The sequence below is a fragment of the Oncorhynchus keta genome, unplaced genomic scaffold (genome assembly GCF_023373465.1).
Source record: "Oncorhynchus keta strain PuntledgeMale-10-30-2019 unplaced genomic scaffold, Oket_V2 Un_contig_19876_pilon_pilon, whole genome shotgun sequence".
Lineage (NCBI taxonomy): Eukaryota > Metazoa > Chordata > Actinopteri > Salmoniformes > Salmonidae > Oncorhynchus > Oncorhynchus keta.
In genome coordinates, this window is record NW_026281708.1 from 11,234 (window position 1) to 38,093 (window position 26,860).

The 26,860-nt window shown below is 50.0% G+C and overlaps 1 protein-coding gene across 1 annotated transcript; it reads left to right on the forward strand.

Annotated features, from left to right (window-relative positions):
• Positions 1–71: 71 nt before the first annotated feature.
• Positions 72–21,434, forward strand: LOC127920544 (phospholipid-transporting ATPase VA-like; the record flags this gene model as incomplete). The annotated part of the gene is made up of 4 exons (XM_052504620.1): positions 72–178; positions 701–832; positions 21,200–21,391; positions 21,430–21,434. Coding segments are annotated over 4 exons (436 nt in total), but the record flags the coding sequence as incomplete, so codon positions are not given.
• Between the last annotated feature and the right edge of the window lie 5,426 nt (positions 21,435–26,860).

Genomic DNA, 26,860 nt, shown 5'->3' on the forward strand with positions numbered 1-26,860 from the left:
GATCACATGTACATTTTGTGTCTCCTAGTCATCCAGTGATATTGAATGCTCTGTATCTGTTCTGTGATCAGTACCCATCGCAGTGGAAGGAGAGATGGTCTGTACAAAGACAACTTGCTGCTGAGGGGCTGTACCATCCGCAATACAGAGGAGTGTGTGGGGATCGTCATCTATGCAGGTAAACACCCAGGCTCTTTCCTTTCTCCTTACCTCCTTACCTCCTTACCTCCTTACCTCCTTACCTCCCATTCACAATGCATTGGAGGACACGGTCAAGGAGGTAAGGCAGCCCGATATACACCCTGGCTCTCTCTCAAATGAGTCTTTCCTCAGTTCCTCTCATCCTCTCACCTCCTTCTCAAAACGCATTGGACGAAAAAGGGTTAGAGAGGCGCGACCTTGACTGATCGTCTCCTCCAATGGGGTTTAGAAGCGAGCAAGGAGAGGAGGAGCCTCTGTTTCACACCCTGTCTGGCTCCATATCCATAGTGTCTGAGGTGGAGTGCTGATCTGAGATCTGTCCCTATAATCCTATTCATTATGCTCTAGAAGGACAACTGATCTAAGATCTGTCCATATAATCCTATTCATTATGATCTAGAAGAAAAACTGATCTGAGACCAGCACCTACTCTGAGCTGCTTTGTGGATTCTAGCCCTGTCCTGTATGAACTGAATGTTAACAGCCAGTTGTGTTGTAGGTCATGAGACTAAAGCCATGCTGAACAACAATGGCCCCCGCTACAAACGCAGTAAACTGGAGAAACAGATGAACGTGGACGTGGGCTGGTGCGTCATCATCCTATTGGTCATGTGCCTGTTCTCTGCTATCGGTACGTATCGCTGTGCGGTAAACTACGTTCTCCAAATAGCCGAAGGGGTTTAGGTCAGACAGTCCTGTGGAAGTCTATTGGCACGTAGAGGATGTCCTCTACAAAACGGACTCCGGTTTTCAAAGAGTTCCAACATACGGGACGATATTAAACTCAGCAACAAACAAAGAAAAAACAAACGTCCTCACTGTGAGCTGCGTTGATCCAACAACAGAGGCAGGGTAGCCTAGTGGTTAGAGTGTAGAGGTGGCAGGTAGCCTAGTGGTTAGTGTGTAGAGGTGGCAGGGTAGCCTAGTGGTTAGAGTGTAGAGGAGGCAGGTAGCCTAGTGGTTAGAGTGTAGAGGGGGCAGGGTAGCCTAGTGGTTAGAGTGTAGAGGAGGCAGGTAGACTACTGGTTAGAGTGTAGAGGAGGCAGGGAGCCTAGTGGTTAGAGTGTAGGGGCGGCAGGGTAGCCTAGTGGTTAGAGTGTAGAGGCGGCAGGGTAGCCTAGTGGTTAGAGTGTAGAGGCGGCAGGGTAGCCTAGTGGTTAGAGTGTAGAGGTGGCAGGGTAGCCTAGTGGTTAGAGTGTAGAGGCGGCAGGGTAGCCTAGTGGTTAGAGTGTAGAGGTGGCAGGGTAGCCTAGTGGTTAGAGTGTAGAGGAGGCAGGGTAGTCTAGTGGTTAGAGTGTAGAGGTGGCAGGGTAGCCTAGTGGTTAGAGTGTAGAGGGGGCAGGGTAGCCTAGTGGTTAGAGTGTAGAGGCGGCAGGGTAGCCTAGTGGTTAGAGTGTAGAGGTGGCAGGGTAGCCTAGTGGTTAGAGTGTAGAGGAGGCAGGGTAGCCTAGTGGTTAGAGTGTAGAGGCGGCAGGGTAGCCTAGTGGTTAGAGTGTAGAGGCGGCAGGGTAGCCTAGTGGTTAGAGTGTAGAGGCGGCAGGGTAGCAGCCTAGTGGTTAGAGTGTAGAGGTGGCAGGGTAGCCTAGTGGTTAGAGTGTAGAGGCGGCAGGGTAGCCTAGTGGTTAGAGTGTAGAGGCGGCAGGGTAGCCTAGTGGTTAGACTGTAGAGGCGGCAGGGTAGCCTAGTGGTTAGAGTGTAGAGGCGGCAGGGTAGCCTAGTGGTTAGAGTGTAGAGGTGGCAGGGTAGCCTAGTGGTTAGAGTGTAGAGGCGGCAGGGGTAGCCTAGTGGTTAGAGTGTAGAGGCGGCAGGGTAGCCTAGTGGTTAGAGTGTAGGGGGCAGGGTAGCCTAGTGGTTACAGTGTAGAGGCAGCAGGGTAGCCTAGTGGTTAGAGTGTAGAGGCGGCAGGGTAGCCTAGTGGTTAGAGTGTAGAGGCGGCAGGGTAGCCTAGTGGTTAGAGTGTAGAGGCGGCAGGGTAGCCTAGTGGTTAGAGTGTAGAGGCGGCAGGGTAGCCTAGTGGTTAGAGTGTAGAGGTGGCAGGGTAGCCTAGTGGTTAGAGTGTAGAGGTGGCAGGGTAGCCTAGTGGTTAGAGTGTAGAGGCGGCAGGGTAGCCTAGTGGTTAGAGTGTAGAGGTGGCAGGAGTAGCCTAGTGGTTAGAGTGTAGAGGTGGCAGGGTAGCCTAGTGGTTAGAGTGTAGAGGTGGCAGGGTAGCCTAGTGGTTAGAGTGTTGAGGCGGCAGGGTAGCCTAGTGGTTAGAGTGTTGAGGGCGGCAGGGTAGCCTAGTGGTTAGAGTGTAGAGGCGGCAGGGTAGCCTAGTGGTTAGAGTGTAGAGGAGGCAGGGTAGCCTAGTGGTTAGAGTGTAGAGGAGGCAGGGTAGCCTAGTGGTTAGAGTGTAGGGGCGGCAGGGTAGCCTAGTGGTTAGAGTGTAGAGGCGGCAGGGTAGCCTAGTGGTTAGAGTGTAGAGGGGGCAGGGTAGCCTAGTGGTTAGAGTGTAGAGGAGGCAGGGTAGCCTAGTGGTTAGAGTGTAGAGGTGGCAGGTAGTCTAGTGGTTAGAGTGTAGGGCGGCAGGGTAGCCTAGTGGTTAGAGTGTAGAGGAGGTAGGGTAGCCTAGTGGTTAGAGTGTAGAGGTGGCAGGGTAGCCTAGTGGTTAGGTAGCCTAGTGGTTAGAGTGTAGAGGTGGCAGGTAGCCTAGTGGTTAGAGTGTAGAGGCGGCAGGGTAGCCTAGTGGTTAGAGTGTAGAGGCGGCAGGGTAGCCTAGTGGTTAGAGTGTAGAGGCGGCAGGGTAGCCTAGTGGTTAGAGTGTAGAGGCGGCAGGGTAGCCTAGTGGTTAGAGTGTAGAGGCGGCAGGGTAGCCTAGTGGTTAGAGTGTAGAGGCGGCAGCGTAGCCTAGTGGTTAGAGTGTAGGGGCGGCAGGGTAGCCTAGGTGTTAGAGTGTAGGGGCGGCAGGGTAGCCTAGTGGTTAGAGTGTAGAGGAGGCAGGGTAGCCTAGTGGTTAGAGTGTAGAGGGGGCAGGGTAGCCTAGTGGTTAGAGTGTAGAGGAGGCAGGGTAGCCTAGTGGTTAGAGTGTAGAGGTGGCAGGTAGTCTAGTGGTTAGAGTGTAGGGGCGGCAGGGTAGCCTAGTGGTTAGAGTGTAGAGGAGGTAGGGTAGCCTAGTGGTTAGAGTGTAGAGGTGGCAGGGTAGCCTAGTGGTTAGGTAGCCTAGTGGTTAGAGTGTAGAGGTGGCAGGTAGCCTAGTGGTTAGAGTGTAGAGGCGGCAGGGTAGCCTAGTGGTTAGAGTGTAGAGGCGGCAGGGTAGCCTAGTGGTTAGAGTGTAGAGGTGGCAGGGTAGCCTAGTGGTTAGAGTGTAGAGGCGGCAGGGTAGCCTAGTGGTTAGAGTGTAGAGGTGGCAGGGTAGCCTAGTGGTTAGAGTGTAGAGGCGGCAGGGTAGCCTAGTGGTTAGAGTGTAGGGGCGGCAGGGTAGCCTAGTGGTTAGAGTGTAGAGGTGGCAGGGTAGCCTAGTGGTTAGAGTGTAGAGGCGGCAGGGTAGCCTAGTGGTTAGAGTGTAGAGGCAGGGTAGCCTAGTGGTTAGAGTGTAGAGGTGGCAGGGTAGCCTAGTGGTTAGAGTGTAGGGGCGGCAGGGTGGCCTAGTGGTTAGAGTGTAGGGGCGGCAGGGTGGCCTAGTGGTTAGAGTGTAGAGGGGGCAGGGTAGTCTAGTGGTTAGAGTGTAGAGGGGGTAGGTTGGCCTAGTGGTTAGAGTGTAGAGGTGGCAGGTAGCCTAGTGGTTAGAGTGTAGAGGCGGCAGGGTAGCCTAGTGGTTAGAGTGTTGAGGCGGCAGGGTAGCCTAGTGGTTAGAGTGTAGAGGTGGCAGGTAGCCTAGTGGTTAGAGTGTAGGGGTGGTAGGGTGGCCTAGTGGTTAGAGTGTAGGGCGGCAGGGTGGCCTAGTGGTTAGAGTGTAGAGGGGGCAGGGTAGTCTAGTGGTTAGAGTGTAGAGGGGGTAGGGTGGCCTAGTGGTTAGAGTGTAGAGGTGGCAGGTAGCCTAGTGGTTAGAGTGTAGAGGTGGCAGGGTAGCCTAGTGGTTAGACTGTAGAGGTGGCAGGTAGCCTAGTGGTTAGAGTGTAGGCGGCAGGGTAGCCTAGTGGTTAGAGTGTAGAGGCGGCAGGGTAGCCTAGTGGTTAGACTGTAGAGGAGGCAGGTAGCCTAGTGGTTAGAGTGTAGAGGCGGCAGGGTAGCCTAGTGGTTAGAGTGTAGAGGAGGCAGGGTAGCCTAGTGGTTAGAGTGTAGAGGTGGCAGGTAGACTAGTGGTTAGAGTGTAGAGGCGGCAGGGTAGCCTAGTGGTTAGAGTGTAGAGGCGGCAGGGTAGCCTAGTGGTTAGAGTGTAGAGGCGGCAGGGTAGCCTAGTGGTTAGAGTGTAGAGGTGGCAGGATAGCCTAGTGGTTAGAGTGTAGGGCGGCAGGGTAGCCTAGTGGTTAGAGTGTAGAGGTGGTAGGGTAGCCTAGTGGTTAGAGTGTAGAGGAGGCAGGGTAGCCTAGTGGTTAGAGTGTAGAGGAGGCAGGGTAGCCTAGTGGTTAGAGTGTAGAGGCGGCAGGGTAGCCTAGTGGTTAGAGTGTAGAGGTGGCAGGGTAGCCTAGTGGTTAGAGTGTAGAGGCGGCAGGGTAGCCTAGTGGTTAGAGTGTAGAGGTGGCAGGGTAGCCTAGTGGTTAGAGTGTAGAGGTGGCAGGGTAGCCTAGTGGTTAGAGTGTAGAGGCGGCAGGGTAGCCTAGTGGTTAGAGTGTAGAGGCGGCAGGGTAGCCTAGTGGTTAGAGTGTAGAGGCGGCAGGGTAGCCTAGTGGTTAGAGTGTAGAGGCGGCAGGTAGCCTAGTGGTTAGAGTGTAGAGGTGGCAGGGTAGCCTAGTGGTTAGAGTGTAGAGGCGGCAGGGTAGCCTAGTGGTTAGAGTGTAGAGGCGGCAGGGTAGCCTAGTGGTTAGAGTGTAGAGGAGGCAGGTAGCCTAGTGGTTAGACTGTAGAGGCGGCAGGGTAGCCTAGTGGTTAGAGTGTAGAGGAGGCAGGTAGCCTAGTGGTTAGAGTGTAGAGGTGGCAGGGTAGCCTAGTGGTTAGAGTGTAGAGGTGGCAGGGTAGCCTAGTGGTTAGAGTGTAGAGGCGGCAGGGTAGCCTAGTGGTTAGAGTGTAGAGGCGGCAGGGTAGCCTAGTGGTTAGAGTGTAGGCGGCAGGGTAGCCTAGTGGTTAGAGTGTAGAGGTGGCAGGTAGCCTAGTGGTTAGAGTGTAGACGCGGCAGGGTAGCCTAGTGGTTAGAGTGTAGAGGAGGCAGGTAGCCTAGTGGTTAGAGTGTAGAGGTGGCAGGTAGCCTAGTGGTTAGACTGTAGAGGCGGCAGGGTAGCCTAGTGGTTAGAGTGTAGAGGGAGGCAGGGTAGCCTAGTGGTTAGAGTGTAGAGGTGGCAGGGTAGCCTAGTGGTTAGAGTGTAGAGGTGGCAGGGTAGCCTAGTGGTTAGAGTGTAGAGGTGGCAGGGTAGCCTAGTGGTTAGAGTGTAGAGGTGGCAGGGTAGCCTAGTGGTTAGAGTGTAGAGGTGGCAGGGTAGCCTAGTGGTTAGAGTGTAGAGGCGGCAGGGTAGCCTAGTGGTTAGAGTGTAGAGGCGGCAGGGTAGCCTAGTGGTTAGAGTGTAAGGGGCAGGGTAGCCTAGTGGTTAGAGTGTAGAGGTGGCAGGGTAGCCTAGTGGTTAGAGTGTAGAGGCGGCAGGGTAGCCTAGTGGTTCGAGTGTAGAGGAGGCAGGTAGCCTAGTGGTTCGAGTGTAGAGGCGGCAGGGTAGCCTAGTGGTTAGAGTGTAGAGGTGGCAGGGTAGCCTAGTGGTTAGAGTGTAGAGGTGGCAGGGTAGCCTAGTGGTTAAACTGTAGAGGCGGCAGGGTAGCCTAGTGGTTAGAGTGTAGAGGAGGAAGGGTAGCCTAGTGGTTAGAGTGTAGAGGTGGCAGGGTAGCCTAGTGGTTAGAGTGTAGAGGTGGCAGGGTAGCCTAGTGGTTAGAGTGTAGAGGTGGCAGGGTAGCCTAGTGGTTAGAGTGTAGAGGAGGCAGGGTAGCCTAGTGGTTAGAGCGTAGAGGCGGCAGGGTAGCCTAGTGGTTAGAGTGTAGAGGGGGCAGGGTAGCCTAGTGGTTAGAGCGTAGAGGCGGCAGGGTAGCCTAGTGGTTAGAGCGTAGAGGAGGCAGGGTAGCCTAGTGGTTAGAGTGTAGAGGAGGCAGGTAGCCTAGTGGTTAGAGCGTAGAGGCGGCAGGGTAGCCTAGTGGTTAGAGCGTAGAGGCGGCAGGGTAGCCTAGTGGTTAGAGCGTAGAGGCGGCAGGGTAGCCTAGTGGTTAGAGCGTAGAGGCGGCAGGGTAGCCTAGTGGTTAGAGCGTAAAGCGGCAAGGGTAGCCTAGTGGTTAGAGCGTGAGAGGCGGCAGGGTAGCCTAGTGGTTAGAGCGTAGATGAGGCAGGTAGCCTAGTGGTTAGAGTGTAGAGGTGGCAGGATAGCCTAGTGGTTAGAGTGTAGAGGCGGCAGGGTAGCCTAGTGGTTAGAGTGTAGAGGTGGTAGGGTAGCCTAGTGGTTAGAGTGTAGAGGAGGCAGGGTAGCCTAGTGGTTAGAGTGTAGAGGAGGCAGGGTAGCCTAGTGGTTAGAGTGTAGAGGTGGCAGGGTAGCCTAGTGGTTAGAGTGTTGAGGCGGCAGGGTAGCCTAGTGGTTAGAGTGTAGAGGCGGCAGGGTAGCCTAGTGGTTAGAGTCTAGAGGCGGCAGGGTAGCCTAGTGGTTAGAGTGTAGAGGCGGCAGGGTAGCCTAGTGGTTAGAGTGTAGGCGGCAGGGTAGCCTAGTGGTTAGAGTGTAGAGGCGGCAGGGTAGCCTAGTGGTTAGAGTGTAGGGCGGCAGGGTAGCCTAGTGGTTAGAGTGTAGAGGCGGCAGGGTAGCCTAGTGGTTAGAGTGTAGAGGCGGCAGGTAGCCTAGTGGTTAGAGTGTAGAGGTGGCAGGGTAGCCTAGTGGTTAGAGTGTAGAGGCGGCAGGGTAGCCTAGTGGTTAGAGTGTAGAGGCGGCAGGTAGCCTAGTGGTTAGAGTGTAGGGGCGGCAGGGTAGCCTAGTGGTTAGAGTGTAGAGGAGGCAGGTAGCCTAGTGGTTAGAGTGTAGAGGTGGCAGGGTAGCCTAGTGGTTAGAGTGTAGAGGTGGCAGGGTAGCCTAGTGGTTAGAGTGTAGAGGTGGCAGGGTAGCCTAGTGGTTAGAGTGTAGAGGCGGCAGGGTAGCCTAGTGGTTAGAGTGTAGAGGCGGCAGGGTAGCCTAGTGGTTAGAGTGTAGAGGCGGCAGGGTAGCCTAGTGGTTAGAGTGTAGAGGCGGCAGGGTAGCCTAGTGGTTAGAGTGTAGAGGTGGCAGGTAGCCTAGTGGTTAGAGTGTAGAGGCGGCAGGGTAGCCTAGTGGTTAGAGTGTAGAGGTGGCAGGTAGCCTAGTGGTTAGAGTGTAGAGGTGGCAGGTAGCCTAGTGGTTAGACTGTAGAGGCGGCAGGGTAGCCTAGTGGTTAGAGTGTAGAGGAGGCAGGGTAGCCTAGTGGTTAGAGTGTAGAGGTGGCAGGGTAGCCTAGTGGTTAGAGTGTAGAGGTGGCAGGGTAGCCTAGTGGTTAGAGTGTAGAGGTGGCAGGGTAGCCTAGTGGTTAGAGTGTAGAGGTGGCAGGGTAGCCTAGTGGTTAGAGTGTAGAGGTGGCAGGGTAGCCTAGTGGTTAGAGTGTAGAGGCGGCAGGGTAGCCTAGTGGTTAGAGTGTAGAGGCGGCAGGGTAGCCTAGTGGTTAGAGTGTAGAGGCGGCAGGGTAGCCTAGTGGTTAGAGTGTAGAGGTGGTAGGGTAGCCTAGTGGTTAGAGTGTAGAGGAGGCAGGGTAGCCTAGTGGTTAGAGTGTAGAGGAGGCAGGGTAGCCTAGTGGTTAGAGTGTAGAGGTGGCAGGGTAGCCTAGTGGTTAGAGTGTAGAGGCGGCAGGGTAGCCTAGTGGTTAGAGTGTAGAGGCGGCAGGGTAGCCTAGTGGTTAGAGTGTAGAGGTGGCAGGGTAGCCTAGTGGTTAGAGTGTAGAGGCGGCAGGGTAGCCTAGTGGTTAGAGTGTAGAGGCGGCAGGGTAGCCTAGTGGTTAGAGTGTAGAGGCGGCAGGGTAGCCTAGTGGTTAGAGTGTAGAGGCGGCAGGTAGCCTAGTGGTTAGAGTGTAGAGGTGGCAGGGTAGCCTAGTGGTTAGAGTGTAGGCGGCAGGGTAGCCTAGTGGTTAGAGTGTAGAGGCGGCAGGGTAGCCTAGTGGTTAGAGTGTAGAGGAGGCAGGTAGCCTAGTGGTTAGACTGTAGAGGCGGCAGGGTAGCCTAGTGGTTAGAGTGTAGAGGTGGCAGGTAGCCTAGTGGTTAGAGTGTAGACGCGGCAGGGTAGCCTAGTGGTTAGAGTGTAGAGGAGGCAGGTAGCCTAGTGGTTAGAGTGTAGAGGTGGCAGGTAGCCTAGTGGTTAGACTGTAGAGGCGGCAGGGTAGCCTAGTGGTTAGAGTGTAGAGGAGGCAGGGTAGCCTAGTGGTTAGAGTGTAGAGGTGGCAGGGTAGCCTAGTGGTTAGAGTGTAGAGGTGGCAGGGTAGCCTAGTGGTTAGAGTGTAGAGGTGGCAGGGTAGCCTAGTGGTTAGAGTGTAGAGGTGGCAGGGTAGCCTAGTGGTTAGAGTGTAGAGGCGGCAGGGTAGCCTAGTGGTTAGAGTGTAGAGGCGGCAGGGTAGCCTAGTGGTTAGAGTGTAGAGGGGCGGCAGGGTAGCCTAGTGGTTAGAGTGTAGAGGGGCAGGGTAGCCTAGTGGTTAGAGTGTAGAGGTGGCAGGGTAGCCTAGTGGTTAGAGTGTAGAGGCGGCAGGGTAGCCTAGTGGTTCGAGTGTAGAGGAGGCAGGTAGCCTAGTGGTTCGAGTGTAGAGGCGGCAGGGTAGCCTAGTGGTTAGAGTGTAGAGGTGGCAGGGTAGCCTAGTGGTTAGAGTGTAGAGGTGGCAGGGTAGCCTAGTGGTTAAACTGTAGAGGCGGCAGGGTAGCCTAGTGGTTAGAGTGTAGAGGAGGAAGGGTAGCCTAGTGGTTAGAGTGTAGAGGTGGCAGGGTAGCCTAGTGGTTAGAGTGTAGAGGTGGCAGGGTAGCCTAGTGGTTAGAGTGTAGGGGCGGCAGGGTAGCCTAGTGGTTAGAGTGTAGAGGCGGCAGGGTAGCCTAGTGGTTAGAGTGTAGAGGCGGCAGGGTAGCCTAGTGGTTAGAGTGTAGAGGTGGCAGGGTAGCCTAGTGGTTAGAGCGTAGAGGCGGCAGGGTAGCCTAGTGGTTAGAGCGTAGATGAGGCAGGTAGCCTAGTGGTTAGAGTGTAGAGGAGGCAGGTAGCCTAGTGGTTAGAGCGTAGAGGCGGCAGGGTAGCCTAGTGGTTAGGGCGTAGAGGCGGCAGGGTAGCCTAGTGGTTAGAGCGTAGGGCGGCAGGGTAGCCTAGTGGTTAGAGCGTAGAGGCGGCAGGGTAGCCTAGTGGTTAGAGCGTAGAGGCGGCAGGGTAGCCTAGTGGTTAGAGCGTAGAGGCGGCAGGGTAGCCTAGTGGTTAGAGCGTAGATGAGGCAGGTAGCCTAGTGGTTAGAGTGTAGAGGTGGCAGGATAGCCTAGTGGTTAGAGTGTAGGCGGCAGGGTAGCCTAGTGGTTAGAGTGTAGAGGTGGTAGGGTAGCCTAGTGGTTAGAGTGTAGAGGAGGCAGGGTAGCCTAGTGGTTAGAGTGTAGAGGAGGCAGGGTAGCCTAGTGGTTAGAGTGTAGAGGTGGCAGGGTAGCCTAGTGGTTAGAGTGTTGAGGCGGCAGGGTAGCCTAGTGGTTAGAGTGCCAGGCGGCAGGGTAGCCTAGTGGTTAGAGTCTAGGGCGGCAGGGTAGCCTAGTGGTTAGAGTGTAGAGCGGCAGGGTAGCCTAGTGGTTAGAGTGTAGAGGCGGCAGGGTAGCCTAGTGGTTAGAGTGTAGAGGCGGCAGGGTAGCCTAGTGGTTAGAGTGTAGAGGCGGCAGGGTAGCCTAGTGGTTAGAGTGTAGGCGGCAGGTAGCCTAGTGGTTAGAGTGTAGAGGTGGCAGGGTAGCCTAGTGGTTAGAGTGTAGGCGGCAGGGTAGCCTAGTGGTTAGAGTGTAGAGGCGGCAGGGTAGCCTAGTGGTTAGAGTGTAGAGGAGGCAGGTAGCCTAGTGGTTAGACTGTAGAGGCGGCAGGGTAGCCCTAGTGGTTAGAGTGTAAGAGAGGGAGGCAGGTAGCCTAGTGGTTAGAGTGTAGAGGTGGCAGGGGTAGCCTAGTGGTTAGAGTGTAGAGGTGGCAGGGTAGCCTAGTGGTTAGAGTGTAGGCGGCAGGGTAGCCTAGTGGTTAGAGTGTAGAGGCGGCAGGGTAGCCTAGTGGTTAGAGTGTAGGCGGCAGGGTAGCCTAGTGGTTAGGTGTAGAGGTGGCAGGTAGCCTAGTGGTTAGAGTGTAGACGCGGCAGGGTAGCCTAGTGGTTAGAGTGTAGAGGAGGCAGGTAGCCTAGTGGTTAGAGTGTAGAGGTGGCAGGTAGCCTAGTGGTTAGACTGTAGAGGCGGCAGGGTAGCCTAGTGGTTAGAGTGTAGAGGAGGCAGGGTAGCCTAGTGGTTAGAGTGTAGAGGTGGCAGGGTAGCCTAGTGGTTAGAGTGTAGAGGTGGCAGGGTAGCCTAGTGGTTAGAGTGTAGAGGTGGCAGGGTAGCCTAGTGGTTAGAGTGTAGAGGTGGCAGGGTAGCCTAGTGGTTAGAGTGTAGAGGTGGCAGGGGTAGCCTAGTGGTTAGAGTGTAGAGGCGGCAGGGTAGCCTAGTGGTTAGAGTGTAGGCGGCAGGGTAGCCTAGTGGTTAGAGTGTAGAGGGGCAGGGTAGCCTAGTGGTTAGAGTGTAGAGGTGGCAGGGTAGCCTAGTGGTTAGAGTGTAGAGGCGGCAGGGTAGCCTAGTGGTTCGAGTGTAGGCGGCAGGGTAGCCTAGTGGTTAGAGTGTAGAGGTGGCAGGGTAGCCTAGTGGTTAGAGTGTAGAGGTGGCAGGGTAGCCTAGTGGTTAGAGTGTAGAGGTGGCAGGGTAGCCTAGTGGTTAAACTGTAGAGGCGGCAGGGTAGCCTAGTGGTTAGAGTGTAGAGGAGGAAGGGTAGCCTAGTGGTTAGAGTGTAGAGGTGGCAGGGTAGCCTAGTGGTTAGAGTGTAGAGGTGGCAGGGTAGCCTAGTGGTTAGAGTGTAGAGGCGGCAGGGTAGCCTAGTGGTTAGAGTGTAGAGGCGGCAGGGTAGCCTAGTGGTTAGAGTGTAGGGCGGCAGGGTAGCCTAGTGGTTAGAGTGTAGAGGCGGCAGGGTAGCCTAGTGGTTAGAGCGTAGAGGCGGCAGGGTAGCCTAGTGGTTAGAGCGTAGATGAGGCAGGTAGCCTAGTGGTTAGAGCGTAGAGGCGGCAGGGTAGCCTAGTGGTTAGAGCGTAGAGGCGGCAGGGTAGCCTAGTGGTTAGAGCGTAGAGGCGGCAGGGTAGCCTAGTGGTTAGAGCGTAGAGGCGGCAGGGTAGCCTAGTGGTTAGAGCGTAGAGGCGGCAGGGTAGCCTAGTGGTTAGAGCGTAGAGGCGGCAGGGTAGCCTAGTGGTTAGAGCGTAGAGGCGGCAGGGTAGCCTAGTGGTTAGAGCGTAGATGAGGCAGGTAGCCTAGTGGTTAGAGCGTAGAGGAGGCAGGTAGCCTAGTGGTTTAGAGCGTAGGCGGCAGGGTAGCCTAGTGGTTAGAGCGTAGAGGGCGGCAGGGTAGCTAGTGGTTAGAGCGTAGAGGCGGCAGGGTAGCCTAGTGGTTAGAGCGTAGAGGCGGCAGGGTAGCCTAGTGGTTAGAGCGTAGAGGCGGCAGGGTAGCCTAGTGGTTAGAGCGTAGAGGAGGCAGGGTAGCCTAGTGGTTAGATGTGTGGCGGCAGGGTAGCCTAGTGGTTAGAGTGTAGAGGCGGCAGGGTAGCCTAGTGGTTAGAGTGTAGAGGCGGCAGGGTAGCCTAGTGGTTAGAGTGTAGAGGAGGCAGGTAGCCTAGTGGTTAGAGTGTAGAGGTGGCAGGATAGCCTAGTGGTTAGAGTGTAGAGGCGGCAGGGTAGCCTAGTGGTTAGAGTGTAGAGGCGGCAGGGTAGCCTAGTGGTTAGAGTGTAGAGGCGGCAGGTAGCCTAGTGGTTAGAGTGTAGGCGGCAGGGTAGCCTAGTGGTTAGAGTGTAGAGAGGCAGGTAGCCTAGTGGTTAGACTGTAGAGGCGGCAGGGTAGCCTAGTGGTTAGAGTGTAGAGGAGGCAGGTAGCCTAGTGGTTAGAGTGTAGAGGTGGCAGGGTAGCCTAGTGGTTAGAGTGTAGAGGCGGCAGGGTAGCCTAGTGGTTAGAGTGTAGGGCGGCAGGGTAGCCTAGTGGTTTAGAGTGTAGAGGCGGCAGGTAGCCTAGTGGTTAGAGTGTAGACGCGGCAGGGTAGCCTAGTGGTTAGAGTGTAGAGGAGGCAGGTAGCCTAGTGGTTAGAGTGTAGAGGTGGCAGAGGTAGCCTAGTGGTTAGAGTGTAGGCGGCAGGGTAGCCTAGTGGTTAGAGTGTAGAGGCGGCAGGGTAGCCTAGTGGTTAGAGTGTAGAGGCGGCAGGTAGCCTAGTGGTTAGGAGTGTAGACGCGGCAGGGTAGCCTAGTGGTTAGAGTGTAGAGGAGGCAGGTAGCCTAGTGGTTAGAGTGTAGAGGTGGCAGGTAGCCTAGTGGTTAGACTGTAGAGGCGGCAGGGTAGCCTAGTGGTTAGAGTGTAGAGGAGGCAGGGTAGCCTAGTGGTTAGAGTGTAGAGGTGGCAGGGTAGCCTAGTGGTTAGAGTGTAGAGGTGGCAGGGTAGCCTAGTGGTTAGAGTGTAGAGGTGGCAGGGTAGCCTAGTGGTTAGAGTGTAGAGGTGGCAGGGTAGCCTAGTGGTTAGAGTGTAGAGCGGCAGGGTAGCCTAGTGGTTAGAGTGTAGAGCGGCAGGGTAGCCTAGTGGTTAGAGTGTAGAGGGCAGGTAGCCTAGTGGTTAGGTGTTGAGGCGGCAGGGTAGCCTAGTGGTTAGAGTGTTGAGGCGGCAGGGTAGCCTAGTGGTTAGAGTGTGGAGGCGGCAGGGTAGCCTAGTGGTTAGAGTGTAGAGGCGGCAGGTAGCCTAGTGGTTAGAGTGTGGGGCGGCAGGGTAGCCCTGGTGGTTAGAGTGTAGAGGCGGCAGGAGTAGCCTAGTGGTTAGAGTGTAGAGGCGGCAGGGTAGCCTGGTGGTTAGAGTGTAGAGGCGGCAGGGTAGCCTAGTGGTTAGAGTGTAGAGGCGGCAGGGTAGCTAGTGGTTAGAGTGTAGAGGCGGCAGGGTAGCCTGAGTGGTTAGAGTGTAGGCGGCAGGGTAGCCTAGTGGTTAGAGTGTAGAGGCGGCAGGGTAGCCTAGTGGTTGAGTGTAGAGGCGGCAGGGTAGCCTAGTGGTTAGAGTGTAGAGGCGGCAGGGTAGCCTAGTGGTTAGAGTGTAGAGGCGGCAGGGTAGCTAGTGGTTAGAGTGTAGAGGCAGGGTAGCCTAGTGGTTGGGTGTAGAGGCGGCAGGGTAGCCTAGTGGTTAGAGTGTAGAGGCGGCAGGGTAGCCTGAGTGGTTAGGGTGTAGAGGAGGCAGGAGTAGCCTAGTGGTTAGAGAGTAGGGCGGCAGGGTAGCCTAGTGGTTAGAGTGTAGGCGGCAGGAGGTAGCCTAGTGGTTAGAGTGTAGAGGAGGCAGGGTAGCCTAGTGGTTAGATTGTAGAGGCGGCAGGGTAGCCTAGTGGTTAGAGTGTGTAGAGGAGGCAGGGTTGGCTAGTGGTTAGAGTGTAGAGGCGGCAGGGTAGCCTAGTGGTTAGAGTGTAGAGGCGGCAGGGTAGCCTAGTGGTTAGAGTGTAGAGGAGGCAGGTAGCCTAGTGGTTAGGTGTAGAGGTGGCAGGGTAGCCTAGTGGTTAGAGTGTAGAGGTGGCAGGTAGCCTAGTGGTTAGAGTGTAGAGGCGGCAGGGTAGCCTAGTGGTTAGAGTGTAGAGGCGGCAGGGTAGCCTAGTGGTTAGAGTGTAGAGGTGGCAGGGTAGCCTAGTGGTTAGAGTGTAGGCGGCAGGGTAGCCTAGTGGTTAGAGTGTAGAGGAGGCAGGTAGCCTAGTGGTTGGGCTGGGGGCGGCAGGGTAGCCTAGTGGTTAGAGTGTAGAGGAGGCAGGTAGCCCTAGTGGTTAGAGTGTAGAGGTGGCAGGGTAGCCTAGTGGTTAGAGTGTAGGCGGCAGGGTAGCCTAGTGGTTAGAGTGTAGAGGCGGCAGGGTAGCCTAGTGGTTAGAGTGTGGCGGCAGGGAGCCTAGTGGTTAGAGTGTAGAGGCGGCAGGGTAGCCTAGTGGTTAGAGTGTAGAGGCGGCAGGGAGCCCTAGTGGTTAGAGTGTAGACGGCAGGGTAGCCTAGTGGTTAGAGTGTAGAGGCGGCAGGGTAGCCTAGTGGTTAGAGTGTAGGCGGCAGGGTAGCCTAGTGGTTAGAGTGTAGAGGCGGCAGGGTAGCCTAGTGGTTAGAGTGTAGAGGCGGCAGGGTAGCCTAGTGGTTAGAGTGTAGAGGCGGCAGGGTAGCCTAGTGGTTAGAGTGTAGAGGCGGCAGGGTAGCCTAGTGGTTAGAGTGTAGAGGAGGCAGGTAGCCTAGTGGTTAGAGTGTAGAGGTGGCAGGTAGCCTAGTGGTTAAGACTGTAGAGGGCGGCAGGGTAGCCTAGTGGTTAGAGTGTAGAGAGGAGGCAGGGTAGCCTAGTGGTTAGAGTGTAGAGTGGCAGGGTAGCCTAGTGGTTAGAGTGTAGAGGTGGCAGGGTAGCCTAGTGGTTAGAGTGTTGAGGCGGCAGGGTAGCCTAGTGGTTAGAGTGTAGAGGGCGGCAGGGGTAGCCTAGTGGTTAGAGTGTAGAGGGGGCAGGTAGCTAAGTGGTTAGAGTGTAGAGGTGGCAGGGTAGCCTAGTGGTTAGAGTGTAGAGGTGGCAGGGTAGCCTAGTGGTTAGAGTGTAGAGGCGGCAGGGTAGCCTAGTGGTTAGAGTGTAGGGCGGCAGGGTAGCCTAGTGGTTAGAGTGTAAGGTTGCAGGTAGCCTAGTGGTTAGAGTGTAGACGTGGCAGGGTAGCCTAGTGGTTAGAGTGTAGAGGTGGCAGGTAGCCTAGTGGTTAGAGTGTAGAGGTGGCAGGTAGCCTAGTGGTTAGACTGTAGAGCGGCAGGGTAGCCTAGTGGTTAGAGTGTAGAGGCGGCAGGGTAGCCTAGTGGTTAGAGTGTAGAGGCGGCAGGGTAGCCTAGTGGTTAGAGTGTAGAGGCGGCAGGGTAGCCTAGTGGTTAGAGTGTAGAGGCGGCAGGGTAGCCTAGTGGTTAGAGTGTAGAGGCGGCAGGGTAGCCTAGTGGTTAGAGTGTAGAGGCGGCAGGGTAGCCTAGTGGTTAGAGTGTAGAGGCGGCAGGGTAGCCTAGTGGTTAGAGTGTAGAGGCGGCAGGGTAGCCTAGTGGTTAGAGTGTAGAGGCGGCAGGGTAGCCTAGTGGTTAGAGTGTAGAGGCGGCAGGGTAGCCTAGTGGTTAGAGTGTAGGCGGCAGGGTAGCCTAGTGGTTAGAGTGTAGAGGCGGCAGGGTAGCCTAGTGGTTAGAGTGTAGAGGGGGCAGGGTAGCCTAGTGGTTAGAGTGTAGAGGTGGCAGGGTAGCCTAGTGGTTAGAGTGTAGAGGTGGCAGGGTAGCCTAGTGGTTAGAGTGTAGGCGGCAGGGTAGCCTAGTGGTTAGAGTGTAGAGGCGGCAGGGTAGCCTAGTGGTTAGAGTGTAGAGGAGGCAGGGTAGCCTAGTGGTTAGATTGTAAGGCGGCAGGGTAGCCTAGTGGTTAGAGAAGTAGAGGCGGCAGGGTAGCCTAGTGGTTAGAGTGTAGAGGCGGCAGGGTAGCCTAGTGGTTAGAGCGTAGAGGCGGCAGGGTAGCCTAGTGGTTAGAGAGTAGAGGAGGCAGGGTAGCCTAGTGGTTAGAGTGTTGGGCTAGGAACGGAAGGTTGCAAGATTCAAATCCCGAGCAGACAAGGTTCAAATCTGTCGTTCTGACCCTGAACAAGGCAGTTAACACACTGTTTCTAGGCTGTCATTGAAAATAAGAATTTGTTCTTAACTGACTTTCAAATAACTGAGACCTAAACTGATTTTGTCCCTGAACAATGGGGGGTCAAAATCAAAAGTAACAGGCCTCCGTGTAACGCTCATTCCTTTGACGATAAATGTGAATCCGACCATCACCCCTGGTGAGACAAAACCGCGACTTCGTCAGTGAAGAGCACTTTTGCCAGTCCTGTCTGGTCCAGCGACGGTGGGTTTTGTGCCCATAGGCGACATTGTTGCCAGTGATGTCTGGTGAGGACCTGCCTTACAACAGGCCCACAAGCCCTCAGTCCAGCCTCTCTCAGCCTATTGCGGACAGTCTGAGCACTGATGGAGGGATTGTGGGTTCCTGGTGTAACTTAGCAGTTGTTGTTGCCATCCTGTACCTGTCCCGCAGGTGTGATGTTCAGATGTACTGATCCTGTGCAGGTGTTGTTACACGTGGTCTGCCACTGCGAGGACGATCAGCTGTCCGTCCTGTCTCCCTGTAGCGCTGTCTTAGGCGTCTCACAGTACGGGACATTGCAATTTATTGCCCTGGCCACATCTGCAGTCCTCATGCCTCCTTGCAGCATGTCTAAGGCACATTCATGCAGATGAGCAGGGACCCTGGGCATCTTTCTTTTGGTGTTTTTCAGAGTCAGTAGAAAAGCCTCTTTAGTGTCCTAAGTTTTCATAACTGTGACCTTAATTGCCTACCGTCTGTAAGCTGTTAGTGTCTCAACGACCGTTCCCACAGGTGCATTAATTGTTTATGTATGTACAGTGCCTTGCGAAAGTATTCGGCCCCCTTGAACTTTGCGACCTTTTGCCAGATTTCAGGCTTCAAACATAAAGATATAAAAATGTATTTTTGTGAAGAATCAACAACAAGTGGGACACAATCATGAAGTGGACATGGCGTTGTTTCAGCAGGGTCTCGTAGCGGTTGGAGGGTTAGGGGTCAGGGGTCAGAGGGTTACCTCACATGGCGTTGTTTCGGCAGGGTCTCGTAGAGGGTTAGGGGTCAGGGTCAGAGGGTTACCTGTACATGGCGTTGTTTCGGCAGGGTCTCGTAGAGGGTTAGGGGTCAGGGGTCAGAGGGTTACCTGTACATGGCGTTGTATATACATACATCACAGCCTGTAACAAGGACGTAGAATATATACATAACAGCCTGTAACAAGGCCACAAACATGGACGTAGAATATATACATAACAGCCTGTAACAAGGCCACAAACATGGACGTAGAATATATACATCACAGCCTGTAACAAGGACGTAGAATATATACATAACAGCCTGTAACAAGGCCACAAACAAGGACGTAGAATATATACATAACAGCCTGTAACAAGGCCACAAACATGGACGTAGAATATATACATCACAGCCTGTAACAAGGCCACAAACATGGACGTAGAATATATACATAACAGCCTGTAACAAGGCCACAAACATGGACGTAGAATATATACATCACAGCCTGTAACAAGGACGTAGAATATATACATAACAGCCTGTAACAAGGTCACAAACATGGACGTAGAATATATACATAACAGCCTGTAACAAGGCCACAAACAAGGACGTAGAATATATACATAACAGCCTGTAACAAGGCCACAAACAAGGACGTAGAATATATACATAACAGCCTGTAACAAGGTCACAAACATGGACGTAGAATATATACATCACAGCCTGTAACAAGGCCACAAACATGGACGTAGAATATATACATCACAGCCTGTAACAAGGCCACAAACATGGACGTAGAATATATACATAACAGCCTGTAACAAGGCCACAAACAAGGACGTAGAATATATACATCACAGCCTGTAACAAGGCCACAAACATGGACGTAGAATATATACATAACAGCCTGTAACAAGGCCACAAACATGGACGTAGAATATATACATCACAGCCTGTAACAAGGCCACAAACAAGGAAGTAGAATATATACATAACAGCCTGTAACAAGGCCACAAACATGGACGTAGAATATATACATGACAGCCTGTAACAAGGCCACAAACAAGGACGTAGAATATATACATAACAGCCTGTAACAAGGCCACAAACAAGGACGTAGAATATATACATAACAGCCTGTAACAAGGCCACAAACATGGACGTAGAATATATACATAACAGCCTGTAACAAGGATGTAGAATATATACATAAGAGCCTGTAACAAGGCCACAAACATGGACGTAGAATATATACATCACAGCCTGTAACAAGGACGTAGAATATATACATAACAGCCTGTAACAAGGCCACAAACATGGACGTAGAATATATACATAACAGCCTGTAACAAGGCCACAAACATGGACGTAGAATATATACATCACAGCCTGTAACAAGGACGTAGAATATATACATAACAGCCTGTAACAAGGCCACAAACAAGGACGTAGAATATATACATAACAGCCTGTAACAAGGCCACAAACATGGACGTAGAATATATACATCACAGCCTGTAACAAGGCCACAAACATGGACGTAGAATATATACATAACAGCCTGTAACAAGGCCACAAACATGGACGTAGAATATATACATCACAGCCTGTAACAAGGACGTAGAATATATACATAACAGCCTGTAACAAGGCCACAAACAAGGACGTAGAATATATACATCACAGCCTGTAACAAGGCCACAAACATGGACGTAGAATATATACATAACAGCCTGTAACAAGGCCACAAACATGGACGTAGAATATATACATCACAGCCTGTAACAAGGCCACAAACAAGGAAGTAGAATATATACATAACAGCCTGTAACAAGGCCACAAACATGGACGTAGAATATATACATGACAGCCTGTAACAAGGCCACAAACAAGGACGTAGAATATATACATAACAGCCTGTAACAAGGCCACAAACAAGGACGTAGAATATATACATAACAGCCTGTAACAAGGCCACAAACATGGACGTAGAATATATACATAACAGCCTGTAACAAGGATGTAGAATATATACATAAGAGCCTGTAACAAGGCCACAAACATGGACGTAGAATATATACATAACAGCCTGTAACAAGGCCACAAACATGGACGTAGAATATATACATAACAGCCTGTAACAAGGCCACAAACATGGACGTAGAATATATACATAACAGCCTGTAACAAGGCCACAAACAAGGACGTAGAATATATACATAACAGCCTGTAACAAGGCCACAAACAAGGACGTAGAATATATACATCACAGCCTGTAACAAGGACGTAGAATATATACATAACAGCCTGTAACAAGGCCACAAACAAGGACGTAGAATATATACATAACAGCCTGTAACAAGGCCACAAACAAGGACGTAGAATATATACATCACAGCCTGTAACAAGGACGTAGAATATATACATAACAGCCTGTAACAAGGCCACAAACAAGGACGTAGAATATATACATAACAGCCTGTAACAAGGCCACAAACAAGGACGTAGAATATATACATGACAGCCTGTAACAAGGTCACAAACATGGACGTAGAATATATACATAAGAGCCTGTAACAAGGCCACAAACAAGGACGTAGAATATATACATAACAGCCTGTAACAAGGTCACAAACATGGACGTAGAATATATACATAAGAGCCTGTAACAAGGTCACAAACATGGACGTAGAATATAAAAAATAATAATATATGCCATTTCGCAGACGCTTTTATCCAAAGCGACTTACAGTCATGTGTGCATACATTCTACGTATGGGTGGTCCCGGGAATCGAACCCACTACCCTGGCGTTACAAGCGCCATGCTCTACCAACTGAGCTACAGAACCACAATATATACATAAGAGCCTGTAACAAGGCCACAAACATGGAAGTAGAATATATACATTAGAGCCTGTAACAAGGTCACAAACATGGACGTAGAATATATACATAACAGCCTGTAACAAGGCCACAAACAAGGACGTAGAATATATACATCACAGCCTGTAACAAGGACGTAGAATATATACATAACAGCCTGTAACAAGGCCACAAACAAGGACGTATAATATATACATCACAGCCTGTAACAAGGACGTAGAATATATACATAACAGCCTGTAACAAGGTCACAAACATGGACGTAGAATATATACATAACAGCCTGTAACAAGGCCACAAACAAGGACGTAGAATATATACATAACAGCCTGTAACAAGGCCACAAACAAGGACGTAGAATATATACATAACAGCCTGTAACAAGGTCACAAACATGGACGTAGAATATATACATCACAGCCTGTAACAAGGCCACAAACAAGGGCGTAGAATATATACATAACAGCCTGTAACAAGGCCACAAACAAGGACGTAGAATATATACATAACAGCCTGTAACAAGGCCACAAACAAGGACGTAGAATATATACATAACAGCCTGTAACAAGGTCACAAACATGGACGTAGAATATATACATAACAGCCTGTAACAAGGCCACAAACAAGGACGTAGAATATATACATAACAGCCTGTAACAAGGTCACAAACATGGACGTAGAATATATACATAACAGCCTGTAACAAGGCCACAAACATGGACGTAGAATATATACATAACAGCCTGTAACAAGGCCACAAACATGGACGTAGAATATATACATCACAGCCTGTAACAAGGACGTAGAATATATACACAACAGACTGTAACAAGGTCACAAACATGGACGTAGAATATATACATAACAGCCTGTAACAAGGTCACAAACATGGACGTAGAATATATACACAACAGCCTGTAACAAGGTCACAAACATGGACGTATAATATATACATAATAGCCTGTAACAAGGCCACAAACATGGACGTAGAATATATACATAAGAGCCTGTAACAAGGCCACATCTTTTCTAGCTGTCATGACCTGAATTTGATTGAATTGATTTGACCTTATTGACCTGTTGATTATCCAGGGTTGTGGATAGTTAGTCTATAATGACCTGTGACCTTGTTGTGTTAGGTCATGGCTTGTGGATGTATCAGTACGGAGATAAGAGACCCGTGTTTGATGTCCTTAGTCCTGAAGGAGCCGAGCTGTCACCTGTCCTGTCTGCCATCTATCTCTTCCTCACCATGATCATCGTCTTTCAGGTACGCCCTCTCTATTCTATTCAATTCGCTCTCACTCCCTCTCGACCAATGGGCTTTATTGGCATGGAAAAACATACACTGAGTGTACAACACATTAAGAATAAATCAAATCGATGTTTATTTGTCACGTGCTCTGAATATAACAGGTGTACCTTACAGTGAAATGCTGAATACAACAGGTATAGATAGACCTTACAGTGAAATGCTGAATACAACAGGTGTAGTAGACCTCACAGTGAAATGCTGAATAGAACAGGTGTAGTAGACCTTACAGTGAAATGCTGAATACAACAGGTGTAGTAGACCTTACAGTGAAATGCTGAATACAACAGGTGTAGTAGACCTTACAGTGAAATGCTGAATACAACAGGTGTAGTAGACATTACAGTGAAATGCTGAATACAACAGGTGTAGTAGACCTCACAGTGAAATGCTGAATACAACAGGTGTAGTAGACCTTACAGTGAAATGCTGAATACAACAGGTGTAGTAGACCTCACAGTGAAATGCTGAATACAACAGGTGTAGTAGACCTTACAGTGAAATGCTGAATACAACAGGTATAGTAGACCTTACAGTGAAATGCTGAATACAACAGGTGTAGTAGACCTCACAGTGAAATGCTGAATACAACAGGTGTAGTAGACCTTACAGTGAAATGCTGAATACAACAGGTGTAGTAGACCTTACAGTGAAATGCTGAATACAACAGGTGTAGTAGACCTCACAGTGAAATGCTGAATACAACAGGTGTAGTAGACCTTACAGTGAAATGCTGAATACAACAGGTATAGTAGACCTTACAGTGAAATGCTGAATACAACAGGTGTAGTAGACCTCACAGTGAAATGCTGAATACAACAGGTGTAGTAGACCTTACAGTGAAATGCTGAATATAACAGGTGTAGTAGACCTCACAGTGAAATGTTGAATATAACAGGTGTAGTAGACCTTACAGTGAAATGCTGAATACAACAGGTGTAGTAGACCTCACAGTGAAATGCTGAATACAACAGGTGTAGTAGACCTCACAGTGAAATGCTGAATACAACAGGTGTAGTAGACCTTACAGTGAAATGCTGAATACAACAGGTGTAGTAGACCTTACAGTGAAATGCTGAATACAACAGGTGTAGTAGACCTCACAGTGAAATGCTGAATACAACAGGTGTAGTAGACCTTACAGTGAAATGCTGAATACAACAGGTGTAGTAGACCTTACAGTGATATGCTGAATACAACAGGTGTAGTAGACCTCACAGTGAAATGCTGAATACAACAGGTGTAGTAGACCTTACAGTGAAATGCTGAATATAACAGGTGTAGTAGACCTCACAGTGAAATGTTGAATATAACAGGTGTAGTAGACCTTACAGTGAAATGCTGAATACAACAGGTGTAGTAGACCTCACAGTGAAATGCTGAATACAACAGGTGTAGTAGACCTCACAGTGAAATGCTGAATACAACAGGTGTAGTAGACCTCACAGTGAAATGCTGAATACAACAGGTGTAGTAGACCTTACAGTGAAATGCTGAATACAACAGGTGTAGTAGACCTTACAGTGAAATGCTGAATACAACAGGTGTAGTAGACCTCACAGTGAAATGCTGAATACAACAGGTGTAGTAGACCTTACAGTGAAATGCTGAATACAACAGGTGTAGTAGACCTTACAGTGATATGCTGAATACAACAGGTGTAGTAGACCTCACAGTGAAATGCTGAATACAACAGGTGTAGTAGACCTTACAGTGAAATGCTGAATATAACAGGTGTAGTAGACCTCACAGTGAAATGTTGAATATAACAGGTGTAGTAGACCTTACAGTGAAATGCTGAATACAACAGGTGTAGTAGACCTTACAGTGAAATGCTGAATACAACAGGTGTAGTAGACCTTACATTGAAATGCTGAATACAACAGGTGTAGTAGACCTTACAGTGAAATGCTGAATACAACAGGTGTAGTAGACCTCACAGTGAAATGCTGAATACAACAGGTGTAGTAGACCTTACAGTGAAATGCTGAATACAACAGGTGTAGTAGACCTTACAGTGAAATGCTGAATACAACAGGTGTAGTAGACCTTACAGTGAAATGCTGAATATAACAGGTGTAGTAGACCTCACAGTGAAATGCTGAATACAACAGGTGTAGTAGACCTCACAGTGAAATGCTGAATACAACAGGTGTAGTAGACCTCACAGTGAAATGATGAATACAACAGGTGTAGTAGACCTCACAGTGAAATGCTGAATACAACAGGTGTAGTAGACCTCACAGTGAAATGCTGAATACAACAGGTGTAGTAGACATTACAGTGAAATGCTGAATTCAACAGGTGTAGTAGACCTCACAGTGAAATGCTGAATACAACAGGTGTAGGTAGACCTTACAGTGAAATGCTGAATACAACAGGGTAGTAGACCTCACAGTGAAATGCTGAATACAACAGGTGTAGTAGACCTCACAGTGAAATGCTGAATACAACAGGTGTAGTAGACATTACAGTGAAATGCTGAATTCAACAGGTGTAGTAGACCTCAAAGTGAAATGCTGAATACAACAGGTGTAGGTAGACCTTACAGTGAAATGCTGAATACAACAGGGGTAGTAGACCTCACAGTGAAATGCTGAATACAACAGGTGTAGTAGACCTCACAGTGAAATGCTGAATACAACAGGTGTAGTAGACCTCACAGTGAAATGCTGAATACAACAGGTGTAGTAGACCTTACAGTGAAATACTGAATACAACAGGTGTAGTAGACCTCACAGTGAAATGCTGAATACAACAGGTGTAGTAGACCTTACAGTGAAATGCTGAATACAACAGGTGTAGTAGACCTTACAGTGAAATGCTGACTATAACAGGTGTAGTAGACCTTACAGTGAAATGCTGAATATAACAGGTGTAGTAGACCTCACAGTGAAATGCTGAATACAACAGGTGTAGTAGACCTTACAGTGAAATGCTGAATACAACAGGTGTAGTAGACCTTACAGTGAAATGCTGACTATAACAGGTGTAGTAGACCTCACAGTGAAATGCTGAATACAACAGGTGTAGTACACCTTACAGTGAAATGCTGAATACAACAGGTGTAGTAGACCTTACAGTGGAAATGCTGACTATAACAGGTGTAGTAGACCTCACAGTGAAATGCTGAATACAACAGGTGTAGTAGACCTCACAGTGAAATGCTGAATACAACAGGTGTAGTACACCTTACAGTGAAAATGCTGACTATAACAGGTGTAGTAGACCTCACAGTGAAATGCTGAATACAACAGGTGTAGTAGACCTTACAGTGAAATACTGAATACAACAGGTGTAGTAGACCTTACAGTGAAATGCTGACTATAACAGGTGTAGTAGACCTCACAGTGAAATGCTGAATACAACAGGTGTAGTACACCTTACAGTGAAATGCTGAATACAACAGGTGTAGTAGACCTTACAGTGAAATGCTGACTATAACAGGTGTAGTAGACCTCACAGTGAAATGCTGAATACAACAGGTGTAGTAGACCTTACAGTGAAATGCTGAATACAACAGGTGTAGTAGACCTTACAGTGAAATGCTGACTATAACAGGTGTAGTAGACCTTACAGTGAAATGCTGAATTCAACAGCTGTAGACCTTACAGTGAAATCCTTACTTACAGGCTCTAACCAATAGTGCAAAAAAGGTATTAGGTGAACAATAGCTAAGTAAAGAAATAAAACAACAGTAAAAAGACAGGCTACATACAGTAGAGGTTATATACAGTAGAGGTTATATACAGTAGCGAGGCTATATACAGTAGAGTGGCTATATACAGTAGAGGTTATATACAGTAGAGGAGGCTATATACAGTAGAGGCTATATACAGTAGAGAGGCTATATACAGTAGAGAGGCTATATACAGTAGAGGCTATATACAGTAGAGCTATATACAGTAGAGGCTATATACAGTAGAGGCTATATACACTAGAGAGGCTATATACACGAGAGGCTATATACAGTAGAGGCTATATACAGTAGAGGCTATATACAGTAGAGGCTATATACAGTAGAGGCTATATACAGTAGAGAGGCTATATACAGTAGATAGGTTATATACAGTAGAGAGGTTATATACAGTAGAGGCTATATACAGTAGAGAGGCTATATACAGTAGCGAGGCTATATACAGTAGCGAGGCTATAAACAGTAGAGGGTTATATACAGTAGAGGGTTATATACAGTAGAGGGCTATATACAGTAGAGAGGCTATATACAGTAGAGGCTATAAACAGTAGAGGGTTATATACAGTAGAGGGTTATATACAGTAGAGGGGCTATATACAGTAGAGGGCTATATACAGTAGAGGGCTATATACAGTAGAGAGGCTATATACAGTAGAGAGGCTATATACAGTAGAGAGGCTATAACAGTAGCGAGGCTATATACAGGTTATATACAGTAGAGGCTATATACAGTAGCGAGGCTATAAAAGTAGCGAGGCTACATACAGACACGGTTCGTCAGGCTGATTGAGGTAGTATGTACATGTAGATATGGTTAAAGTGACTATGTATATATGATGAACAGAGAGTAGCAGTAGTGTAAAGGGTTAGGCGGGTGGTGGGACACAATGCAGATAGCCCAGTTAGCCAATGTGCAGGAGCACTGGTTGGTCGGGCCAATACCTGCTCTTTCCATGACAGACTGACCAGGTGAAAGCTATGATCCCTTATTGATGTCACTTGTTAAATCCACTTCAATCAGTGTAGATGAAGGGGAGGAACCCAGTTAAGAAGGATTATTAAGCTTTGAGACAACTACACATGGATTGTGTACGTGTGCCATTCAGAGGGTGAACGGGCAAGACTAAAGATTTGAGTGCCTTGAACAGGGTCTGGTAGCAGGTGCCTTTGAACAGGGTAGTAGGTGCCTTTGAACAGGGTAGTAGGTGCCTTTGAACAGGGTATGGTAGTAGGTGCCTTTGAACAGGGTATGGTAGTAGGTGCCTTTGAACAGGGTATGGTAGTAGGTGCCTTTGAACAGGGTATGGTAGTAGGTGCCTTTGAACAGGGTAGTAGGTGCCTTTGAACAGGGTAGTAGGTGCCTTTGAACAGGGTATGGTAGTAGGTGCCTTTGAACAGGGTATGGTAGTAGGTGCCTTTGAACAGGGTATGGTAGTAGGTGCCTTTGAACAGGGTATGGTAGTAGGTGTCTTTGAACAGGGTATGGTAGTAGGTGCCTTTTGAACAGGGTAGTAGGTGCCTTTTGAACAGGGTATGGTAGTAGGTGCCTTTGAACAGGGTATGGTAGTAGGTGCCTTTGAACAGGGTAGTAGGTGCCTTTTGAACAGGGTATGGTAGTAGGTGCCTTTGAACAGGGTAGTAGGTGCCTTTTGAACAGGGTATGGTAGTAGGTGCCTTTTGAACAGGGTAGTAGGTGCCTTTTGAACAGGGTATGGTAGTAGGTGCCTTTGAACAGGGTAGTAGGTGCCTTTGAACAGGGTCTGGTAGTAGGTGTCTTTTGAACAGGGTAGT